Genomic DNA, 19,748 nt, shown 5'->3' with positions numbered 1-19,748 from the left:
TGAAAGTGTATTAAAATTAAAAAAAATAAATAAAAAATAAAGAACATAGGTGCTCTGATATCAAGCATCTTGCCTAGAGGCCAAACTGAGGAGTTCATTGCTAGGGCAGTGGTCTCATGGAAAGCAGAGAAGTCTCTGACTGAGCAAGAGCTAAGTGCAGATTTCAGGAGTACAGCTGTGAGGTGTGAAAGCCAGAGCTCCAGCATCATTCTCATACTCATTTCAAAGACCACTCAACGGGCATAAATATTGCCATCTGTATTGTTCTATGGCAGTTGGCAGCAAAATGGGGACAAGTCAATCTAGTGGGATCTTAGCCAAAAGACATCTTAGAAGTATGGATCCATATAACAGGAAATAAGTGACCTCTCCTGTTCCGGAATCAAAATCTGTAAGAGAAAACCACAGGGGAAAAATCAGCGTTTAGTGGTTGAAAAGAAAAGTGTGAAATAGCACACCGAGTTTGGATTTATACTCTTATTTTTGATAGTAGTGATCGGATTGTCACGATTAGAAGGCCGGATGCCTCATGAGTCAGGAATGGGCATTCACTTAAATTGTTTTTTCTACTGCTTTTCCTTCCCTGAGGATGTCAGGCGCTAGAAAGACACTGAAAAAGCTTCCAAGCATGTAATAAGTTCCCACATCCACCCCCAAATCTGATCTGAGCAGAAGGCAATTGGAGAAGAAACTGATCCTGAGCAGCTGGATGAAATTGGAAAAGCCTCACATATCTTTCACCCAGTGATTTGACTTCTGGCTTCAGAACTAATGCCAGGACTGGAGAAAAGGTTGTGAAGAGAGCAACCAGTTTTGATAGTCCAGGGGTGCACAGTGGCTTACAAAACCATCCATGCCCAGATCATAAACAAAAATGACCTGCCACCATGATGTGGAAAGCAGAGATAAGTAATGCTATTCCTTAAAGAGTTAGAAATGTGATAATTTTTAAGGAATCGGGTGGCCATGAAACCTACTGCATCATTGGTAAGGGGCTACCTGTGCCTGTAGGTACATTCCTCACATTGCATGTCTCAAGAACTGCAGCAAGGAGAGCTTAGCTTGGAGCCAGGAGTCCCAACTGGGGAAAGAGTAATTCAAGTAACTAGATGTGCCAGATGTTCCTTGCAGAGAAAACTGTATCAGGATTTAGTAATCATGCGGGTTTTTCTTCAAATCTAAGTAAACGTACAAATCAACCACGCTGGGTAACAACTGAAGACATGAGGCCTCAGGCAAGAACAGTAAATGGTAGTTTGTGAAGAGGAGAACCTATGCAGGAACAATTTTCACCTTTTATGTGACTATCAGATTGATTTTAGCCTTAACTTGCCTGCAGCACTGTTGATGGGCAACATGCCTGCCATTGAGATTATACTAAATATGCATTTAAGCCAAAACACACCTTTTAAATCAAGGTTTCTTGGAAGAACCTTGATGCAAATAAGAAATTCCACAAGCTTCACAGAGTGAAATTCTCCCTTCCTAAAATCTCTGCAGCACTGTTAAAGCTTTGTCTTTTGTCACACATTTCCTTTGAGTTTGGTATTGCTGAGCACTGACGTCTGGTGTCTTTACTCTCTTCTGTAATTGAAGACCAAAAATTTCACAATGCTATCAAAGGAGGGTTTTATAAGGACATCCTTAGCATTAGTTCAGAGAGCAAGGCTACTGCCCTCGGACACTTGCATAACTAACTGTAGCCTCTCTTTTTGTTGTCATCTAGTGCTTCTCTGGATCTTTCCACTGAGAACAACACAGGAATCTAGGAAGCAATCCCAGTTGCTTGGGCAGCTGTGAACTGGACCATGGCAGTTGTGCACTACTATTTTATGAGACTTTGCTAGTATCTATTTATATGGTTTTAAAGCTGTACATGAAAGCAAGAGGGAGTGCCATGTGTCTTGTAGGGGAGGTAGGACAACTGACAATGAGATGGGAGTGCTGTGAGTTCTCATCTCTGAATTAGCTTCTTGGGTGGCTTTCTAAAGCGCTGGTCACTTGATTGTGGGTGAAATTCATTCCCTGCCTCCTCTTTGCGATGAAGGAATGAGGGGTTGTTTGATTGATTTTACAGGAGTGTTCTGAGATCAGAGGAGGACAGTGAAACTGTACCTCACAACATGAGCTGCACAGCAAAAGGCAGGAACCTAAGTAAAGAATGGAGACCCAGGCAGCAAAGAGGTCAAAGGAAAGCAAAGGTATCAGGAGTTCAGATAAAGGTTGCTATGCTTTAGACAGGAAAGGAGGCATTTTGCTCTGGTTCACATGGGCAGAAGAAAGGCAAAATTTCTCCTTCTGTATAAATCTTTGAAGTGAGAAAGGACTGGAGCATAGTCATGCTGTTTGTTCACGGAAAGCAAAGTTGGCTCAGCTTTGCAGTGAATTCTCATCCTCAAACAATGGCCTTGTGGGATTAGCAATCTTTAGCTAGGGAACCATCAGCATGAGTCTGATTTCTTTATCTTCTGGGTGTTTGTCATGCTGTTACTTTATATGAACAAGCTCAGCAAATAAAATTCACTTCACCGGTGGATCTTCTCCTAGGAATGCATGTACCCATTCTCAGGGTAGCTCCACCAGTTAAGACAGTGACAGCTCACTGCAGAAGTCGTCACGCTGAATCAGTGCTACTCTCATGTAGAATGGCTTTTCTTCCAGAAAGTCAGGAAAGAATGTTAAGTAAATCTTCAATACTCAAATACGCTGCGGGGCAGTGAATTTGTCTCTATGGCCCTGCAGTATTCCTACTGAGGAATGTCTGTGTCCAGCAACATCTGGCATGTGTTCATATACACTGGCCAAGCTGAAGTCAGCATAGGAGCTGTAGGGGCTCAAGTCCCTTAATACTGAGCCCAGACCCTCTGCCATTTCACCACAGTTACTAGAGAACATAGTGGCCTTAAGAGGCCAGCACTGGAACACAGGGTGCAACACTGCTGTTCACTTTAACCTGAAGGAATACAGCTTTGTGTGCACCATCCATGGCCTCAATCTAAGGCAGGTGGGAAGAAGTCTGAGATGGGACTCGCCTCAACAACCTGAGACATTTATCTGGTCAACTATTCTGTATGAGGATTGATTACCAGAGCCTCTTCCCAGTAACAGGCACTTTTTAGGAACAATTCCTCTGACCTGATTCTAGATGACTACTTTGGAATTCAGTAAGTCATACTCTAAAACAGCTACTTCGCTTCCCTGATTGTATCTGCCTCTTCTCATCTGCTGAATCTTCAATGTGTACTACAACTGCAGCCTATAAATTCAGATTATGGTTGGCCTAGACAGGGCTGAGGAGATGTTCTCTATCTACAGAGCTCTGCCTGGCTACCTGGGTAGAAATGGACCTCTTGAAGGACTTTCCTAATCTTGGTGATTCTATGATTCTACGAAAAGGACTAATGTTAAAAATAAAAGGAACTGTAGTCCGTTTGGAAATAACAAACCCTGGAAGAAAGGGAGACACTGTTTGCTAATGCAGATTGTACATAGGGCTAGATGGATCTTACAGCTGGCTGTCAAAATACACTGCTGCCTTCTGTATTAGCCAGAAGACATGTATGGGGTGTAGTTCCATGGAATGCTGCTCACAGCCTGCCCACTTCACTCACACACCAATGCTCTGTGTGCCACACTCATTTCCAGCCAGCTCCACTTGACCCCTAGAAGTCAGATTAGGGGGTAGTGATGACAGCAGGGCAGGAAGAATTGAACAGACCACACCAAATTAAACAGTGCAGTTTATTTGTCTTGCACATAGTGCCCTATGTTCCTCCATCTATAACTTTCCTCACCAGAGGTGTTTGTGGGTCTCCATTACCTTGCTCCAGGAAGAAAACAAAAGGAAATGGACAAGCTGTAGGACCTCTGAGTGTATCCCAAGGCAAAGCAGGTGGAATGAGAGAAAGCCAGCAGGAAGTTGAGGCCAAGAGGAGGGAAGAGAGCTGGTGGCAGAGGGAATCCTGCCCCCACATCACCAGCTACTCTCTCTCCCCTTCAAAGAGGGAGAGGGAACATCCCTCTCTCTCCTTCCCATGGTGTGAGACAGGATTTTCCAAGAAATGGGGAGACAGGCCTGAAAGCATTGTGAAATACATCAATTCTGCAGGCGGGGGAGGGGGAGAGAAGTGACAAGATTTGCTGTCACTCATGGGCATGCTCCATCACACCTGTTAGCACTTGACAGAAAGTGCTGAGGAAAAATCATATATACACAAATTGTTCTATTTGCTCTTTCTGGGTCTCTTTGTATGGGAAGCTGCAAGGAGGGTAGTGCTGGACCCCACTTTGCCATGGGGTTTGATCATTCCGGGAGTGTCCAGAGAACTGCCCTTAGATGTTTAATTCCCTTGGGATGCTCTCTCCTCTTTGAGCTGTCTCTCCCACCTGCTCTCATTACCAGCACAGGGACACTAACTCACTGTACCAGCCTCCCAGTTTATAGCAGTTTATGTTATATATGAGGAGACCCCTCCCGTGGGGGGGTCCCGCATTCGCCTACAGCAGCCATCTCCCACTCACATTATATTTCTGCAGCTCAATGCATTGCTGAGATACTGTAGAAAATGTAGCAAAAAGCAGAATTTTAACTCTATATAACCAGCCCAGCACAACCAAGCTGGATTTCAGGGTTTCTGTCTAAAAAGTCTGTCAAAGCTGAGCCATAAGCCAGATCTCTCTGCACAGCATTAATCTGGCTGGTTGATGTGCATCAGCTGTATGCATGCTGAGGGGAAAGATCTGCAAACCCCTTCCTCCCACCCAGTTGCAGAGTATAAATTCAGCCACTCAGATCTTGTTTGTGCTGGAAGACAAGGCTCCCTGCAGACAATGTATTGCAGCCTTCTCAGGGTGGCCCCCTGCTCTGTTCAACAGGGGGAAGGTGTAATAAATTGCCTGCGGGGAGGCTTTGCTCCTTGGAGTCTCTTTAGAGATATGAGAAACTTCTGTCCAGTCGGAAGATTTACTTGTGTGAAGTCTGACCTTTGGTTGAGGAAGGGAACTAATGGGGTTCTGCTACTTAGCACACAGCTCTGAGCTAAGCCATCCATTACACACACATCTTAATAGCAGTCTGGCTCTTGAGTCCCATAATATTATTTCTGTTTTCTGCTTAACTGGGGATATATTTGTATAAGTGTGCTGTGTTTAGAGAAGGGGATAAGCTGTTTTTCTTTTGCATGCAGCCACCTCAAGGACAGGAAAATCAACATTCTAAGAAATTGTTGTGTTGAGCCACATTTTGAATGCATTGATGCTGGAAGCATTGTCTTGTCTAATTTTGGCAAGCATTTAGACAGCATGATAGGTACTATGCAAAAATGATGGATACTGTCAATGTAGGACTTGTACCTAATTTGGATCAAGGAGCAATAGTTATGTTAATGCCTACATACAGATTCTCCAACTGGGTCAAAGTCATACAGACATCATTTCCGTTTTCACTGCAATTTGTGCATTTATACTCTCACTAGTGGGTGTGATTTGCTGTCACCAGTGAAGCAAGCAGAAAAGTCTGCTATGAGAAGTTCCATCACAGTGGCATTGAACACAGTGCTGGAAGGGTAGGTGCAGTGAGTAAGTAAACTCCATGCCAACTTTCACATCTAAACCGTACCTTTCTGTGCTGCTGATAACATAGTGGAATGGCTGGAGAGGTTTCCTACTCCTAAACTGGTTCAAGAGCCTGAACTGAAAGATATCCCACAGATACGGGTGGATGGTGTTATGCAGGAAAATCCACCCAGCAAGTTGCCTCTACTAGCCAAGATGTCACTCTTGGTAAGGATGGCAGAGCACTCAGAGCTGCACTAGAGCTCAGGAGAGTGGGGAAATTCCCTGGTGTCTGAGAAAGGAGGGGAGGGGGGGAAGAAGGCAGTGCTGGCTGTGATTTGATCACTGCTCTCACCTCACACTTGGGGCAAAAAGCTACATAATTCCAAGCCAAGTGGAGCTGCAATAGCCTTCTTTGTACAAAGCTGAACTTCTCTGCCAAGCTAAGCTTTACAGGACATTTCAGGGTGAAGCAATGTGCAAAAAAATATTCTGAGCTGGCTGTTGCTTTTATGTTCTTGTCAGGCCTGGTCTGCACCTGAGAGGCATGAACAGGACTTGCTGTTCTGATATCAGTGTCTTTTCGTGTGATATAAGATGCTGTAACCATGCATCAGGGAGGAATGTGTCTATACTGCTACCTTGATTCCCTTGCCTCTCTGTGTTGATACAGAACACTCAGTTTGCAAACTCTCAGGATATATAGCCTAGAAAACAGCTGGAGCCTTACGCACTCCAAAGCAGATTCCTTGGTTTTTTGTAAATGGAGAAGGTGAGGCACAGGTATGGTTAAATACCTTATGAGTTTTCCAGGAGTTCAGTGGACTGCTCCCTTAAAAATACGGAGAAATGTGGATGGGCAGTAGGAAAAGGTGCAAGCATCTGCACAGAAAAGTGATTCTGGAGGGGAGAGAGAAGAGAATCCTACAATCATTTGGGTTGGAAAAGCTCTCTAAGATCACCAAACCCAGCCACTGACCTGGCACTGCCAAGTCTACCACTAAGCCATGACTAACACTACATTACAAGTATAGAATATGCCCAGGTTGAACAACATCCACAGCTTTGTTAGTCAGAATTCTACATCTTCCTGAAATCACGTTCACTTTCAGGGTTTTGGCTTCCCTGCAACAAAACAGAAATCAACATAGGACTCTCTTGCTGCACCCCGACCAGTCTCTGATGGTGAGCAAGGGGGACCTGAGCAAGTCACAAGCACAGGCAGCAGAAGATGGGATCAGAATTAAAATTAATGCAGGAGGGAGGTAAATTAGGCTTTTTAGTATCTGTGATTTTCACTCTTGGCTGATTACTTAACAGGCCAACTATTTAGCATGACCATTGTCTGCTTTAAGTGTCAGCACATAAAGTATGCACCCATGACTATTAGCAAACAGGACTGGAACATAAAAGGAGTTTTACTGCCTGAGTTGCTCAGAATACTCATTTAGCATGAGACAGTGGACATAATGACATCTGCATTTAAGTTCATTATACTTGTGCATGTGATTTTTCTTCTCCTGGTTAGCTAATGGCCTCATATTTTTCACATTATCCTCTGAGGTTTTAAATGACGTTGTGAGGGATAATGAGCCAGACCCCAGGATGGATGAGACAGAAAGGGGGTCTTCTCCTTTAGCCACTGCTTTGTAACAATGAAATAAGAGACAGCCCATTGACAGAGCCATGGAGCAATGATGACAGCTCTGTCCTGCATCCTAACCACAATGGAGTCAGGCAGCTGGGAAGGACACGGGAGCATCACCTGCCCATTTCAGTCACTTCTCTTGGGTCTGAGCACATTTCCCAGGGGTAAGGTGATAACACATCAAAACCAACAACCTTTTGCTTCATTTTGACATCTTCCATGAAATCTGGCTTTACCCTTTATTTTCATTTTTCACAGAAAAGAAAATATTTTCAACAGAAGAGAGAACAGATACTTGGGATACTCAATCTGTTTGTTGTTTTTTTTTTCTTTTTTAGTTTGGCAGTGTGACGCTGTTATCAGTCAAGGTCACTGAGTCATTCTGACCATGGTAAAACATTGTTAACTTTTGGCAGATTCTGCTTGGAAATAAACATGTTGGTTTATGATCTTTCATGCTGCAACTCTACATTTGCAGAGTCAGAGCCTGGTCCATTCCACACAACAGATCACCAAGTTCTTGTTGAGGGGCTGTGTCTAGAGCTGAGCATTAGGGAAATGCCAAATACTTTTTATTCAGTAGTTTCTTTTGCTGTGTAGAAACTGGGAGTGCTGGTCAATTCAGCTCTGCTGCTAAAGCAAGTGAGCATCAAACTCGTCTTTCTGATAAACGAGTCATGACTATTTGCAAAGGACACATGAATATAAGCCTGAAGAACCATGTAGGATCACAGAGCTAATTTCTCTGAGACTATGCCATGTACTTAGTTCAGAAGAGCCAGGAGAATTCTCTTCTGCCATTGATGCTCACTGACCATATAAAGACATCACCAGCTCAGGAGGATGCTTCCCTGACAATCCTGAGGTCTTCTATGTCCACTGCAGAAACAAAGTACTAGCTGTGATGCACCTTTTCTACCAATGCCTAATTTATCCTTGTGCAGATACACCACTGATAGGGGATTCTTAGCTCCTGAAGAGCCAGTATGGTCAGTCAAACTTTGAGCACTTCTCTCTGCTGCAAGCCAAAGGTGGGCAAGTGTGCAGCACAAGGAAGAACCTGCAGCAATGCCAATGTCCTGTTACCCAAGGATCAAGAGTTTCCACTGTTGCTTCTCACCAGCACCACTGCATAAATGTCTCTACTTGTCTGATTGAGATGGAAATTGCCATTCATCACAGCATAAGGGAGCTTAAGCTGTCTTAGAGCAAGTTGCCAGTTAACCAGCACTTAATATATAATTAATACAGTACAAGGCACGTCCTTGCAGCTGAAAGATTTAAATGTCTCAGATGCAATAGCTTCCAAAATCTTCTAAGATTCTTTCTGCAGTGCTCGCTACCTTCCTGCTGTTGAGAGGGAGCAGTCAAGATAGGCGCTTTGTGTTCATTATCCAGCACAATATTCACTGGTTCATTTAATTAATGCTTAGAAAATATATTCGTTGAATTGTAAGTGACTGGGACCACAGAGGGGAGATTATGGGTAACACAGAAATAGATTAACATTGGCTGAGCTTCCTTCTTTACCTCTGAAACCTTTTAAAAAATGATTTCTCTGGTTTTTATCACATAATCTTGTGGAGCTTTCTCCCTTCACGCGCACACCTAATTTCTCATCGCAACTGTTGCTGACTATCAGAGAACTTCTCATAGTAGCTGTCTGAGGCAGTGCTGTTTGTTGGTTGTATTGCAGGAGATGTTAGTAGCAGAGCTAAGGTGTCAGACACACTGCACTGCCTGCATCTCTGCCCAGCCCATCAGTTCCTGCATATTTCATCTTCACAACTCGTGGAGGAATGCTGCTCTCTTAGGAGTCCTCAACAGAAAGCTAATAGTTACCTCTTAAAACCGATGATCTTGAAATATGCAATAAGAATTGGCTTATAATCTTAATAGGCAAAACAGACACAGGGGGTCAGAGGAGGGTGGAGTATTTCCTAAATACAGCCCAGCAGCCCCAGTCAGCTACATGATTTGCTGAAGGTCGTGAAGTAAATCTGTGTCACAGTCAGGAATTTAACACAGATTTCTTGATTAATTCATTCCTAGATTCTTCTTCCTGCCTCCTTAGGCACTGACATGGACCATTTTAAAGTGCAATTTCCTACACCATGTTTGGAAAATGTTTGAAAAACAAGAGGAGGTTGGAGAGAGAGTTACAATTAGTGCAAAAAAAACATATTTCCCTCCTCTTTCTGTTGCTTCAGTGCCAGCTGTACATTTAAGAGAGTCTACTCCAGTTCAGGATTTCTGAGCCTGCCACACAGCAAATCTCGTAAGAGTTCTCTCTGCAAATCTCTTTTTGTTCTTTTTTTAAAGCATCACCCAATTTCCTGGTGCACGTGCTTTATATTTGCCTGGGTGCATGCGTGAGAGCCAGTAGCTCCCCAGCACACCTTGCACTCCAGAGATCACTTGAGAATTGCGTCTCCTTTGTGAAGTATCATGTGTAAGCTCTGTGCTCTAAGAGACTTGATTTTGTACAGAAAATGATCTGTGCATTTGTGGAAAGCCCTGGGAAAGATCCTTGCAGCCTTAAGAAATGCAATATTGCCCTCTAGTGATGAGGAGGATGGTCTCATTCCATCTGCTGATGAAACAAAAAACGTTCCTGATAACCTTCACTGGGTTTGAAAATGAAATAAACATTCCTGCTTATTCTGCCCTTCAAATTAAAGATTCCAGAATCATAACCAGGAGAGAACTGGTAGCGCTGATAAGCAGAGGAGGTTCTTTAAGAATAAGTGTAAAAATGCCATTTTTCTCCCTGAATTCAGCAGATGGAAAGCCAGCTGCACTCAAGAAAGCAGATCTAGCAAGAAGGCGGCTTTTTAATGCAGCATCCTTGTTGCATTTCAGGAGCCAAGTGTATTTTTATTTGCCAAGAACAAAAAAAGGTTTCAAGGACAGGAGGTGAAACCCAGTGAAAACTGGAGGAAAAAAAAGTGTTTTTTTCTTTTTTTTTTCATCCTTAACGATCCTACATTCAGATGTCTTTTTTCCGTTTTGTTTTCTTTTCTTTTGCTTATTTTTTTGCTTTTTTTTTTTTTTCAATTTCTCATTTGAATTTTTCTAGAGGGTGAAGAGGAAAGGTAATAGCAGGAACACTTCAGCTTCAAAATGTTTCACTACAATAAGCAGTTGGTCAGGAAATAAACTGTTTTGAAGGGTCTTCAGAAGACACCTAGGAGCACTGCAAAGCTCTGAACTTCACCCATAAGAAGGTCCTGTTTAAAGCCCCCTGTTCTGCAAATAGCTCGACATGGACAATCCTTTTAGTGTTTGTGTGAAGCCCCAGGAGTTTCAGCAGCCCACAGCTCCCCTGCTAGACACTGGAGTCTGGGAGTAAGTGGAATAGATTTCTCTGTAACTGGACCCTGTGTCTCTACTCAGTTTTCTAAGGTATCTCACTGTTTTTTTTAAGTTCCTAATGCAGACAGCATTTCCCCGGCACTTTCCCTATCCTAATTCCTTCTGACAACGCATGATAGTATTGAAATTTATGTAAGGAACATTGTTGCCACTGTACTGCAACTAAAAGATCTCCCTGAAATGAAGTGGGCAGATAAATGTATTTCTTACTAAAAATACAAACTAAATGTAAAATTCACCTTGATCACATACTGAACAGGCTTTCTCTGTTGCTAACGGAATCCTTAAAATACACAACATACGCATGTGAAATGGTCAGTTATTAACCTTGATGATATCTGGCACTTACTTTTATCTTGTCATTTTTATCCCAAGGGTCACAATGCAGAATTGTGACAAGGGCTGGAGTTTAGTTGAGATGGTGGCAAAACTCTCAGAAATTTCACTGCCGAAGGATCAAAGTTTCAAAGCAAGCAAGACATGAAACACTGAACAGTTTAATATGTGAGATGAACTTTCTATGTAATTGCAAACATTTGGGGTAATCAGGTAATGCAGTGGTGGGTTTTTTTGGACACAGAGTTTGGACTAGGCAGCTTTTTAATGAGTTCTTAGAAGTCATCTCAGCCATTGCTCAAAAAGAAATACATTACTGTCATCCCCAGCACTGATACCCATGGTACTGGTAAGTAGTGCAAGGTCCTTAGCTAGTGCTGGTTAATTACTCTGCAGCCATAGCTGCTGCCTGCTAAACACAAAAATAGAGCAAGAAGAAATTTTAAAATTTGTCTTACACAGAGCTGAAGTCAACAGGAAGGAACCCAGGAGTGGAGTTCTGGCAGTGAAAATTTTATGAGGTGTACATTGGTGGCACAGAAATAGATCAGGAAAAGGAATGAAGATAATATGCCAGAATGGGACACAGAACAAAGTTTACAAAATAAACAGATAAGGGATTGTTTAAAGTATAAAGACAACGCAGAGGGTTTTTTAGAAGCAAGATAATCCCCTTGCTGATCCAGTTGCTTTGATGGGCTGAGGTGGTGCTGAGTCATCAGGTAGAGCACAAGCTCTTTCATCACTCCATCTGCATCATGAACAAAGAAACTTCATTCTCTGCATACCCATCGTGATTCCACTAACCACTTTTTTTTCAAGTAATGGACGTATTTTCAAGTTCTACCCCGGTTCTCCCACATATCTCACCTCTTTTGCTTTTCTTTTCAGGTTCTACATTGAAAGCATCTCCTATCTAAAGGACAACGCCACCATAGAGCTGTTTTTCTTGAATGCCAAGTCCTGCATCTACAAGGTAAGGACTCTGGGAGCTCCGGGGGTGGGCTGAGACATGTGGTTCTGCATCCCCTGACCCAATCTGCATTGGCTGCAGAACTGAATACCTGTAGCATGACTATAGAAGCAAGCCGTACGAGCTTGTGACGAGCAGCAGCCGAGGTCAGCCCTCAGGGCGAGGGAGCGGAGTCCGGAGCGTTTCCCGCCCGAAGAGGGCGGCAGCGGCCGCGCGGGAAGAGGACGGGCGCCATCTTCTGGGGTTGGGGTGGGGGGGGGTGCGTGTGATTTGCGTACGTGAGTATGGAAGCTGTGAGGCTGTGTGCGCACGTGTGTCTGTATGAGCGTGTGCGAGGGTCGGGGTGTGTGATGGCGTGTGGCTGTGTGCGTGTACGTGATGTTAATTCTGTGGGATTTTGTGAGAGAGGGGTTCCCTGCACAGCCTGCCTTTGCAACCTCCCAGCAGTGTGTTAGCGACTGCTCAGACAACAAGCTTATATCAAATCTTGGCCCTCGCTTCCTGATCTCCACATATCCTAAAATCCAGGATGAACTCTGCATGTCCAAAAATGCAGGGTTAGATAGGAGAAACTGGCAAATGCCCGTTTTTTTCTTTTTTTTTTTTTTTTTTTTCCCCAGCGTCCAGAGAAAGGGCAGGGCAGAGCTCCGCGCTCTGACAGAGCTGCAATTAGACGTGCTTCGTCAGCCCTCTCCAGCACTGAGCTCAGAGCATCGCATTTTGGTTACAGGGGAAAAGTTCTTTTTTTGGAGTGTTGCCAGGAAAAGCTTCTGCTGCTGTTCTTATTTTTTAAATTATTTTTATTTTCCAGATAAAGCTTAAAAAAAAAAAAAAAAAAAAAAAAAAAAAGGGGGAGAGTGCCTACAGGTCTGGGTTGATCTATTTTAATCTGACCTCTCCTAAAACCATTACTTTGCACATTCGAGCTGGCTGTCAGCTCCATCCATAAATAGCTCTGCTGGATTCCCAGTCTCCTCGAATCCTTCTCCATCTGATTCCAGCCACAGTAAGCCATGCCATGCTATTAAAAAGGATGCTGAATTTGAAAGCTGGGTACAAGGTCTCTGATCAGACACAAAATGAGCAGCCAGCCAGCATGTTTGGATGGAAGGATCTCTAGGTGTAGAGAGTGGCATTCACTGCCTGTCATCCCTGCAACCGGAAGTTCATGCAGGTCCCCAAACCTTGAAAGTTTCCTTGTTGCACAGAAAAGTTTTCTCACTGGACTTCTCACAGATGACTTCATCCCAGGTTCCCCACAGCCAGGAAAGGCCATGCTGTGTATGATACATGTAGTTCATAACACCATTTGTACCAAGCTGTGTGGTGCAGTCGTGGCACCTGGGGGACAGGATGCCATCCAAAGAGACGAGACAGGCTCAAGCAGCAGCCCCAGGAGAAACTCATATGGCCCAACAAATACAAGTGCAAAGTGCTGCGCCGAGGTTGTGGCAACTCCTACTAGCAATACAAACTGGGGCACAGCAGTTTGTTGTCAGCAGCCTCCTTCAGCATGAGGCTGCTGGTCTCCTGGGCTGCCAGCTGGCTCTGTGTTGGGTACTGCACCACTCCTATGAGTCCTGCAATTGACCCACTCACCCCAATTTTAGCACAGCACCATCCCAGCCAGTGTTGCTCAGAAAAGTAAAGAGACATTTGTACTACCGGCCAGGCAGGGCTTGGTGTCGGGTACTGTCCATCAGTCTGTTTCATTACTAACATGCTCTGGTACAGGTTTTGTCCTGTGCCAACTAGTCCTGTCCCAGGCATTGCTGGAGGCCTGTTCAAGGATGTGCACCTGTTTCTGAAAGGCACTATAGTTGTGGTAACTCTCTTTGGGGCTGGGAGAGGGAGAAAGAGTGTTTAGTCATGAGTTTTTCTGTGCTGCATACCCTTAGGGTCTGAGAATGGCTTCTGGCCCACTCTACCCACTAGTGTGGACTTGTCGCGACATCGACATGGGCTTGTAGAGGCTGGCTCATGTGTGCTGTGCCCAGTGCACCAGTGCCCAGAGACAGGCATCCAGGCTCTGCATCACCCCTTGCTATGGGACACTTCTGACTGCCCCAGCCTGCAGCTGCGTGGATATCTCGCACCAGCCGCTTCCCTTGGCACAAGTACCTCGTTAGTGCAGGTGCCTGTGTGACTCACAGTTTAGCTGAACTGAGGGAGGTGTATTTATTGCCCTTAGCAGAGCTGGTCTTTACTCCCCAGGGAGTTGTTATGAAGGAGGTGAGGGAAATGCTTATTTTAAAAAGCTGGCACTGGTGAAAGTCAAAGACACCTGGATCTTAATCTCTGTTTTGTTCCCTTTGTTTTTGATTTTGCCAGAGACGAGCCAAAGCAATTGTGGCTTGTAAATGAGGTGTGGCCCTGACTTGGCTGGAGCACGGATCACAGCAGCAATCTATATTTAGATAACTCATTTCTTGCCAGATTAAATAAAATATTATAAACAGCAGTTTAAATAAATATAACAGAAGAGCCACAGGAGTAAGCTAAGCACGTATGTGTCTGTGGCCACATGGGAGATCTAGTTGCATAACTGAGGCCTAAACTGCATCAGCAAAAGCCCATTGTCTTCCCAAAAGCCAAAATTGGTTGGGACTTGAGCATGCTTGGCCATATGGCTTCTGCCTCCCTTCCCAAGCATTCCTGATGATGTGTCTGTGTCCCACACGTTCAGAGTGGAGCGGTGCACAAACTGCATAGCTCTGTGACCGCTATTTCAGATGCAGCAGAAGAACGCTGAGAGGATTGGATGCAGCCAGCAGTGTCCTTGTGACTGCAGCATCCAAGCAAAATGCTCACAGTTTCACCCAACCCTCAGAAATTACTTTTCTCAGGGTCCAGATTCTATAGAGTAGAGCAATGAAAATCTACTGAAAGATTTGCTTTCACAGTTTGCTCTCAAAGTACCCCCACCCCCATGCTCAGGGACATGAAGGGGCTGAAACCAGAGCTCCCGTCCTGTTAGAGGCAATATGGCTCATTTTCCTGTGAGTTTACCCTGGACAAGGGCCAGAGGGGTTCTGCAAGGGCTTTGATACCACTTCAGTGAAGACAAATTTTCTCATTTCCATGCTTCTGTGAGCCAAGGACAAAACTGTGTTTTCCTGAAGCATGGGTAGAACTGGGGGGAGAAAAACCTTTATTTCCCAAACTATCTTTTACTAAATCATGCTTGAAAGTAAAAATGACCCTGATCCTCCCCATTCCACCTGCCTTCTCCTCCTTCCTCCCAAGAAACCCCTTATGCCACACTGAGTTATGCTTCATTTGCCAGGCTGTCATGCTGAATATTTGGCTTTCTCCACATCAGAGTGAGCAGGTTCAGACTCACTTTGCTCTCCAGGAGCACAGGGCCTGCTTTGAAGCCTGGCCAGGGCAGAAAACTGGCACCACGTGCTTCACTCTGCAGTAGACAGGAGGAGATGCATTTTCTTCTTGCAGGATCTCAAAGTTACTGAATTCTTTTTGTTTTCTTCACCCTCCTAGGAGCTCATTGAGGTTGACAGTGAAGTGGTGTTTGAACTGGCTGCATATATCTTGCAGGTAAGCACCAGCCTCTTCTTGCTTCATGCACCTTTGTATTGAATCTTTTGACTGGCTAAATCAAAAAGGGCTGTACAGAAGTGCAGGGGTTCCCCAAGAGTTCCTGCGGACGAAAGGGAACAATCCTAATTTATGCCTGAGATACATGTAACCTTCAGCTTCTTTTCAGGTTTGCACTGAAAATGATCTTTCTTTTCAGCAGATAAGTTATCTCTACACAGCTTTCAGCATTTATACCAAAGCAAAATAAGTACAGAAGCCTCTTACACCACAGCTCTCCACATGTGAAGCAGATGCCACTGCACAACATTTTGCTTACATAAATATATATATCATATTAGCTCTAACACAGACATCCAAAGCCTTGGACTATGATGTAAAGCCAGAAAGAATTCTAAGCTATAAATGAGATTTCCTGGATGAAATATGTATCCAGTGAGTTCCTCTCTAATGACTTCAGTTGCATTTGTTTTATCAGTGTTGCTTGCCCTCCTGATGATCTCCATAACCTTCTATATGCAACTGTCTGTATTTTCCAACGTGGGCAGAAGGGCATAAAGCCTTTCCAAAACCACTTCTTCAGAAACAAAAATTGTCTTGTCATTTCCCTCATCAGCAAGAGGGAAAGGGTCAGAGTTTGAATTACCAGCAGGGTTTGGTAAATCTCTTGTTCCCAAAGAGGAACTTTTTCAGGGCAGCAGAAGTGTTTGGTTTGAAAGATCGCTTTTTATGAGCATAACTATGGGACCAGATCAGAGATAGCTGTCAAATGATTCTTGTCCCCTTTTCTCACAGTGTAGATTCTGTTTTGTTTTCCCATCAAGCATGAAGCTGTGAGGCTTCATGTGAGCAGACAAGACATCTCATCAGACTGCACAAATAAATAACAACGCATTGCACTTTTACAGCACTTTTCATGTTAAGGAAGCAATTAATGTGTAGGGATTTGAATCTTCATTAAGAACATTTTGTGTAACAAGAATGGAGAGAGAGTCAGGATGGGGGACTCAATTAAAAGCACATTAAAGGAATTGCTTATTGGTTGTTGGGGAATACGCATCAAACAAGAGGGTTATTGTGTGAAGTAGCAGTAGGGTTATGAATCTATTGTCTGCTCATCCTAGTGAATAACTTACGCACTTAGTAACTGTATGCCCAGATCCAGATCTGCCACTCCAATCCTCACTGCTGTGATTGTTTCTCATCACAAACACAGGATATTGCGTTTATTCCTGTAGTAGTTTGATGTGTAACTTCATGAAAACAGTCAAAATAAGCCACACCTCTGCCGTCTGTAACCAGAAATTACTACAGTCCATGTTTGTGACAGGATCCGTGCGAAACAAGAGGGATCACGCAGCATTGTTTTAGTCCTCGCTGCAGCGTAGAGGTCAAAGAACTGAAGGATGGAGAATCAACCCTACAAAACTGTTTTCTGAATTCAGTACGCTCATCCTTGCTCAGGCCAGGGCTTACCTTTTGGGTTGTTTGGGTTTTTTGTGTTGTACTACAATCATGATATGTTCAAGGATTCCTTTCCCTGAACCACAGGAGAGCCCTTCTGCCGTTCACTTTGCCCAAGGGGAGTTGGGAAGATACTAAAGGACTCAAATGATTTACTCTGCAGCCTTATTTCAAATTATTGTGTTACCAGAACAAATTAAAGTACTACCAAAGCTCTGTACTTTACCCCAGCCTCAGAAGTGAAGCACCACTGAACATGGGCTGACAGGTTTTGAGTGTGGATGGGTGAGTGGAGAGACAAGGACCTGAACAGAAACTCTGGAAACTCCCTCATTGCAGAAATTACTGACCAGTTATAAATTGCATTATTGCACTGTGCTTTGTGCGTAGCTGTCAGCAAATAAGGAGCTTGGCATACATAGAATGAAATGTATATTGCCTGTGGATATTGCAAAATGCAAATTGCATCTATTGAAGATGGAACTCCATAGATTTTGAGGGTATGACAGATATCCAGTAAGACTCAGATACTGATCTAAGTATTGCATAGAATATTACCCAATCCTTTAACATCAGTCCGTGACATTAATAAATAGAAATAACTGGATATTTAAGTAAGGGAGCTAAATACTCCCAGAAATACCCAGCAAGGTGTTAGGAAGTTCTGAGTCTTACACCCCCTTGGGAGCTGCAGGTGAGATAGTTTTCTGAAAATCTACTTAAGGGGAAATAGCTGACTATTGTAAAAAGTCCTGAGGTTCTCAGAGGCTGCAAAGTCACTGAGGCTTTAGAGGTTTTCTATTAACATAACATCCATGTCGACCAACATAATAACTTAGTACCATTATTTCCTCTAGCTTCTTGGGAATCCATTAGCAGAATGATGAATCACTTGGCCACTGTTATTAGGCAAACCTTTTGTTTGTTAGTCTGCCCGGCTCACTGCAGCTGGTGTGGTGCTTGGCTTTAGAGACTGGTTCAAGAAAATACATGAGGAACCACTTACAACTGAGGAAGTTGCTGCTAAATGAATTTTGCAAATGGAAAATCTTTAACAGTGATTTTATGGATTTCTGTGTGTGTGTTTTTTAATGATATATTTATGCTTATCCCTTATTTTGCAGGAGGCAAAGGGAGATTTTTCAAGGTAGGTAACATTAGAAGTTTTTGTCATTGTGTGTTTTGAGAGTGAATCAAGTGAAATCACAGTGTGAGTGATGTGACTCAGCTGTAGCTGTGTAGCAGCAGGAATGGATTGCAAGGATAGACACCTTGTTTCTTTACAAAACACAGCCTTTGACCAGAGCATGCCCTCGCAAACAGCATTATTTGTTATGTTGTTGTTGACAAATCCTTTTACATACCCATGAAGTTCAGGAAATAGACTAGTCTTTGGAAGGAAACTTTTTTTTTTTTTTTTTGTAGGGAAAGGACCCTACAATCACTTTTATATCACAGACCTAGCCTGAGGCAGCATTAAAATTCCATCACTGATCAATATTTCAGCTCAAATTTGGACTGAGTTCTCAAAATCAGAATTTAAATGACTGGTTTGGTTGAACTCCTGCTGTCCCTTGAGCCAAATCTTTAGAAGTGCTCTAAGAAATTTGAAGAGGTGACTCCATCTATTCAGTAGCAATCAAAGGCCAGGTGGCTGTTTGATGCCTCATGTGAGAAACATGAAAGTTCTTCATCCAAAGCCTAGGAGATCTGTCTGCTAAATAATTCACACATTCCATATATATTTTTTTGCTGACCTGTGCCTGAGGTCATCTGGGGAACCACAGTATCCTCAGAAGGTAATTTCAGAGAAGAAAAGAAGGTGTGATTGGGCAATGAGGTTGAATTGCTGGAGAAGTTTGTTGGCGTTACGCACACTAATGGTACTCCACACACACACTGAGGACTGAAAAAACAGCAACCGGAGATACGTCAGGTCCCACCTTGTGGTAAATTGAGACTTCCAGTCCACTGAGCTTCAGATAAAGTAGCAAAAAGGCATTGCAAATAATCGCCTGCTCGTCACAGAATCTGAGATTGACGTAATGTAACCCTTGCTAAAAAAAAGTTCAAGTTCTGCCCTATCATTTCTCAAAACACAGAAGCGCAAACCCAATTTTGCTTCATCTTTCAGTTTCACTCAGTTTGAACTAACTCAGTTATCAGCACTGTTCAGGGGACGCTGGAGTTCCTGTGGCTCTTCTGTTTTTCAGTCTGGTTTTCCATGCACTGTCATGTGCTCAGCCTAGAAGATCTGGACCAAACAGAATTTTCTCACTCTGATCTGTGCTAAAGCACATCTTCCATTGGTTTTACTATGAGGACCAATATTTAAAGTTTCTCAGAATATCTAGACATGATGAATCAAGCTACATGCTTGGACTATGAACCTTAGAACAGAGAGGAATCAGTTAGATGGCTCAGTGTAATAGGACTGAGAGCATTTTCTCTTCAAGTATTTCTTTCCAGACCTGAAGTGGAAATAGCAAATGGAAAACATCCATCTTTGCTGTCCTTTGCTGTAAAAGGAATAGTTGAGATTAACAGCACATTTCTCTAGGCCTTGAGGATACCCAAAATGTCACAAAACGTGGTTTCTCTGTGCTGTTATAACAGTCATCGCTATTAAAACAGCTTTTATTCCTTTTCACCTCAAACCTCTCAAAGGTTTTAAGTGGAAGAGGGAATCCTTATGGCCAAGTCAAGCAGAGAAGTGGTGTCATAATAACAGCTTGCTGACAGTCCCAGGGATCTTAACTTTTAAATGGACTTTGGAGACAAAGCAGTCTGCTCTATTAATGGAATTTAAAGGCTGTTCTTGAGGAAATGTTGAAAAATCCTACC

The 19,748-nt window shown here is 43.4% G+C and overlaps 1 protein-coding gene across 4 annotated transcripts in view; it reads left to right on the top strand.

Annotated features, from left to right (window-relative positions):
• Positions 1-19,748, top strand: part of FRMD4A (FERM domain containing 4A) — a 206,992-nt gene that overhangs the window by 117,573 nt on the left and 69,671 nt on the right. For all 4 annotated transcript variants that reach the window (XM_042872845.1, XM_042872844.1, XM_042872846.1 and 1 more), the window contains exons 5-7: positions 11,804-11,888; positions 15,384-15,440; positions 18,029-18,051. In XM_042872845.1, coding sequence (XP_042728779.1) covers positions 11,804-11,888; positions 15,384-15,440; positions 18,029-18,051 — 165 coding nt within the window. The remainder of the gene's footprint in view (positions 1-11,803; positions 11,889-15,383; positions 15,441-18,028; positions 18,052-19,748) is intronic.

This window comes from Lagopus leucura, unplaced genomic scaffold (assembly GCF_019238085.1).
Source record: "Lagopus leucura isolate 7727_CA_CO unplaced genomic scaffold, USGS_WTPT01 Super-Scaffold_100008, whole genome shotgun sequence".
Taxonomy (NCBI): domain Eukaryota; kingdom Metazoa; phylum Chordata; class Aves; order Galliformes; family Phasianidae; genus Lagopus; species Lagopus leucura.
The sequence above is the reverse complement of the archived record's forward strand: the minus strand, read 5'-3'. Positions and strand labels throughout refer to the sequence as shown.